Source organism: Lipotes vexillifer, unplaced genomic scaffold (assembly GCF_000442215.2).
Source record: "Lipotes vexillifer unplaced genomic scaffold, Lipotes_vexillifer_v1.1 scaffold1094, whole genome shotgun sequence".
NCBI classification, from domain to species: domain Eukaryota; kingdom Metazoa; phylum Chordata; class Mammalia; order Artiodactyla; family Lipotidae; genus Lipotes; species Lipotes vexillifer.
In genome coordinates this window covers 707,230-712,414 of record NW_006792775.1, presented here as the reverse complement: position 1 = coordinate 712,414, position 5,185 = coordinate 707,230, and the positions used below count along the sequence as shown (strand labels likewise).

The following is a 5,185-nucleotide window of genomic DNA, read 5'->3' as shown; positions in this document are numbered from 1 at the left end:
AGGGACCACCACACCCACAGCCCCGCCACTGACAAAGACCACAACAGGGACCGCCACACCCACAGCCACACCACTGACAAAGACCACAACAGAGACCACCAAACCCACAGACCTGCCACTGACAAAGACCACAACAGGGACCACCACACCCAGAACCCCGCCACTGACAAAGACCACGACAGGGGCCACGCAAGCCCAGAACTCGGTCAGCACAGCCGCAACCTCCACTGTCCCGGTATCACACTCTACTTCAAATGCCCTCCATGTAACCACGTCCCCACCATTCACCACCATCTCCCTTAAATCCACCAGTAGAGGCGCAGGGACACCCGTGACACACACCACCATGGCCACCACCACTGGGCCACACACCCCCTTCACCACTCACTCCACCCCGACCCGTTCTGTCCCCACCACCTCCCACACAACAGCTCCATCCACGGGAACGCCCTTCCAGACCACTACCACCTACCCCATCACATCACACCCAGAGACCCTTCCCATCCATACGTCAACATCTGCCACTTCCTCAGTGACTCCAACCTTTCACCAAGTCATCACCCAAACAGAAGAGTCCCATGCTACCTCCTCCACCCCAAAGCCAACTGGCACCCCACCCATATCAACACACATCCCTGTCACAGAAACAGAGCCTACACCCACAGCCCTGCCACTGACAAAGACCACAACAGGAACCACCACACCCAGAACCCCGCCACTGACAAAGACCACAAGAGGGACCGCCGCACCCACAGCCCCGCCACTGACAAAGACCACAACAGGGACCACCACACCCCCAGCCACACCACTGACAAAGACCACAACAGGAACCGCCACACCCACAGCCCCGCCGCTGACAAAGACCACAACAGGGACCTCCACACCCAGAACCCCGCCACTGACAAAGGCCACAAGAGGGACCGCCACACCCACAGCCCCACCACTGACAAAGACCACAACAGGGACCACCCGAGCCCAGAACTCAGTCAGCACAGTACGACCACAAAGCTCTAGCTTTAGCTCTACGTTACCTTCCCCATCTCCTCTAAACCCAAGCCAAAGTCCTTTCACCACTTCCGTTTCTGTGTCGAACCTTCCACATTACCCCTCGTCTTCATCCAGCACCTCCACCCTCTCCTCCCTGCCCACCACTTCCTCTCTTCCTTCTCACGTGTCCTCACACACCACTCCTCTTTTTATATCATCTTCCCCATCACCTTCAGCAGTTTCCACTTCACAGAGCATCCCGACCGCTAGTTCAGCTCCGTACAGCCCTTCCCCCTCTGCACCCGTGACCATATCACACACAGCCCCCCTGTCTGCCAGCCGCTTTTCCCCAGCCACCATCGTGTCTGTCAGGCCCTCCCTCTCACCCCCATCTTCTCCCACGCTGTCCCCTCTCCCCACTCCCAGTACCATGGTCCTGTCTACATCCCGGACCACAGCCAGCAAGCCCACCTCCTCAGCTCTGTCCTCTCGGTCCACTACCTCAAAGTCCACCTCCCTCACGACCCGAGCCCCCACGCAGGGCCTCCTGTCTTCTACCCTGGGAGTGACAGCCATCCCAAATTCCCCAGCCACCAACCTCACCACCAGACAGCCAAGTACCACCAGGCTGCCGGCCAGCGTATTCCTGACCGGCTCCATCACTGCACATGGAAGCTCCTCCTTTCCCACTGCCAGGTCCTCTTCCACCAGGGGCCAATCCATCTCCTCTCTCATCACATCTCTACCCAGCTCTCCAGGTGAGCGACATCTCTCTGCAGCCACCTCATGACCTGAGGTGCACGCTTCTTCTCAGCCTTGTCTCTCCACTCTGGACAATACTCTGGGTCACTCCCGTGGGATCTCCGCCTTTCCTTATCCCCTCACATTTCCTGATGACCCTACGGGCACTGCCTCTCGGCCTCTGCTCCCACCTCTGCTGTGCCCCATCATGACCTGCACACACCCACAGAGGCTGGCCCAGGCCTTGCAGCAGGTGCGCCTCCTTTTCTCCTCCTAAAGCCTTCACCTCCCTTGCCTGGGGATGGCCACAGGCAGCACAGCGCACAGAGCAGACTCGGGGTCGTGCACAGCCTGGGGCAGCCGCAGCTTGGCCTCCGACCAGCCCTGGAGTGCCATTCCAGGTCTCTGAGCTTTGCTGCTTCAGCTGTGTCCTGGGGGTGTCTACAAGGACAGGGCCCCCACCAGCAGGCAGTGGCCAAGTCACATCTCCCCCAACCCCCTCTCCAGCCTGTCCTCTGCTGTATGTTGCTTACGTGTTCTCGGGGCCTCTCCTCAGCCTCTCTTGGCCAGGTCCCAGATCCTTTCTCCCCTCTTCTCAGGGCACAGCTCCAGTGAATTCCAGTCTGGCCTAAATGGGCACCTGGCCTCTCCCAGGTGGCCCCCTTCCCCACCTCAGGGCCTGACTGTCCTGCACCTGCCTCCCTCAGCCCCCCGCCCCTCCACGTCCCTGCTGCAGTCCTGGCCTCCCTTTGAGGTGACCCCCTCAGCAGCCTTCCAGGGCGACCCTCTGCAGAGCTCAGAAGGACCTTGAGTTTTAACTCTCGCAACCCTCCCCCCGGTTGCAGAAAGCAGGCACGCTCCTCACCCCAGGTGATCGTCGGGGCCCGAGCTGGGACTAGCGACCGGGGCGCCTGCACTCCAGGGTTGGGGCCCACCCAGGTCTCAGTGCTGCAGGTGCCTCCAGCTCTGCTCTACCTTCCTGCCCCAGGCCTGCCTAAGCCCACCCTGTCCTCCAGGGACACCCCCTCCCCTGCACAGCACCCGTCCCCTGGAGCAGGCTCCCCTCTCACACCCCCAGCCTTCCCCCAGCAGGACTGTCCACCACTGCAGGATGGTATTGAAAAAAAAAGTGTTTTCTCTTGTGGGACAAGGACTGGGTGGAGGCTGCCCAGGAAGAGGGGACCCAGGGCGTGGGGCGAGGGAGCAGGAGAGCAGGAGGGGAGGAGGGCTGGGGGCAGTGGGAGCCACAGGGAAGCACCCCCATGCCCGCCAGGCCTCTTGTCCCACCTCCAGTGGAAAAGCAGGGCAGGCAGGGCTCAAGGCCACAGGGAGACCTTGGAAGGGGGCAGGTGGGAAGGCAGGAAAGACTGTCCAGTCTTTGCTTTTTCACTCAAGTCCCACACTGACAGTTTCTAACGGCAACACTGCTCTGCCAGCTGTCAGGGCACCCACTACAGTCTGTCCACTGGGACAGATGCAGGACAGAGCTCACAGCCAGGTCCACACCCCTGCAGGGAGCTCTTGTGATACCAAACGTCCCCTCAGGGGATGCCAATACCCTACCCCATCCCTACCGCAGGTACTAAGCCCAGAAGACCAGAAACACCTCTACCCACAGGTTGGTGTCAGGCCAGGAGGGGAGGTGGAGAGGGAGGCTGGGGCCAGTGCTGGGAATATGCCTCCTCCTCTGAGAAAACCCTTGACCCTGGGGGACTCCCAGTGTAGCCAACTTTCAGGAAGAAAACACACAGTGAGAGACTTGATACCAGGCTTTGTTCCCATGCAAAGCCATGAGGTCTGAGCTCAGTGGGGCTCGGACAAGGGGAGATGGCCTGGGGCAGGGGCCCGAGTGCAGGTGGGGGCCCAGGGAAGATGCCACCATGGGCACGAAAGCGCTGGCAGGCGCCCACACGGCCGCATCCAGATCATCTAAGCTGTCAGGCAGCTGGCAGCCTTCCCTTGGTGGAGCCGGCACTATCCACCTTGCCACAGGAAAAGGGATTTAAAAGCCCGAGGCCCAGAGCCACGCATGTCAGTTCCTGCCCTTGAGAGGGCCAGGTGTGTAGCCCCCAGAGGCCACACCTGTCCTCCAGCCCCGCCGCGGGGCCGCCGTCTGATGCCTGCCTCTCGGCTCCCAGGGACCTGCAGCGTGAGGGAGTTTGAGGAAGAGGTCACTTACCAGGGGTGCACGGCCAACGTGACGGTGACCCGCTGCGAGGGCGTCTGCGCCTCCTCGGCCAGGTGAGCTGTCGGCCCCGTGCGGCCCTTGTCCAGGTCCCGGACTTGGAACCCGCCCTGCTCGACAGAGGCGCTCCCAGTGGGAGCTGGGGAAGATCCACCGAGAGCTCCCGGCCCAGGCAGCGTGCTGCCCCATCGGGTGGCCCCGGCCCGCATCCACCTCCACCACACCTGCCGGGAGCTGGGGAGGTCAGCAAAGCGAGGCCAGCCCCTCCGCGAAGGCGCAGCCTGGGACCCTGGTGTCCACCTCTCCGAGCGACCGGGGCGGGGCAGGAGCGCTCCTGAGGCCGCCGCCCTGACCTGCGCTCCGTGCCGCCGCCCCTCTGCAGCTTCAACACTGACACCATGCAAGTGGACACCAACTGCAGCTGCTGCCACCCCCTCAGCTCCCATGAGAAGCAGCTCGTGCTGCCCTGCCCGGACCCCAGGGTGAGGGGACGGCGGCTGACGCTCAGGCTGCAGGTATTCAGCAGCTGCACGTGCCGCTCCCAGCGCTGCGGAGACTAGAGACCTGGCCCCGGGAGTGAGGACCAAGCCGCGCCCCCGGCACCCGCTCACCCCGACTCACTGTGCCCAGCAGCCCCTTTCCTAGGCACAGGGCATGGCCTCAAAGAGCCCTCAGATGCAGCTCACCCGGGCATCTGAAGAGAAAGGGGCTGCAGGCGGGGGTCCTGCAGACCCTGACCAAACCCAGCAGGCTGCACTGGACTGCCAGCCTCGGGATTGCACAGGGCACTGCCCACCGCCCATCCACACAGCCTCCCGGCCTTCGAAGGCAGCCTTCCAGTCCTGCTGGGACCAGAACCCCACCCCCGGTGGCAGGAGTGAGGAAGGCTGCTGCAGAGGGGGTTCCTGGGGAGACAAGGGCCGCCCAAGCAGAGAAGGGTGGGGGAGAGGCTCGGGTCACAGCGAGGGGAGGGGCCCTGCAGTCGGGGAAGGGAAAGGAGAGGCCAGCGTCACCGCTTGCCCACCAACAAAGCTCACCCTGGGGAGGGGGCACCAGGCGCTGTGCACCATGAGCCCACCGTGAACAGACAACAAATAAACTGGCACTTGTCAAGGCACAAAGGCTCCTGAGCTCTGCTCCTGCCGTCTCCCGCGCCCCTCGGGCATTTGTGAGTCCCCAGACCCGCGTCCGGCTCATGGGGTCGGACCCACACAAGCATGGGCCAAGAAGGGATGCCACTGCAGGCCCCCGGCCTTCCCCTCCCCTCCCCCC

At 62.9% G+C, this 5,185-nt stretch overlaps 1 protein-coding gene across 1 annotated transcript in view; it reads left to right on the top strand.

Moving 5' to 3' along the window:
* MUC6 (mucin 6, oligomeric mucus/gel-forming) overlaps positions 1-4,473 on the top strand; it is a 25,341-nt gene extending 20,868 nt beyond the window's left edge. Inside the window, exons 33-36 of the mRNA XM_007465996.1 lie at positions 602-994; positions 1,341-1,745; positions 3,867-3,969; positions 4,296-4,473. Coding sequence (XP_007466058.1) covers positions 602-994; positions 1,341-1,745; positions 3,867-3,969; positions 4,296-4,473 — 1,079 coding nt within the window. The remainder of the gene's footprint in view (positions 1-601; positions 995-1,340; positions 1,746-3,866; positions 3,970-4,295) is intronic.
* The last annotated feature ends 712 nt before the right edge of the window (positions 4,474-5,185 follow it).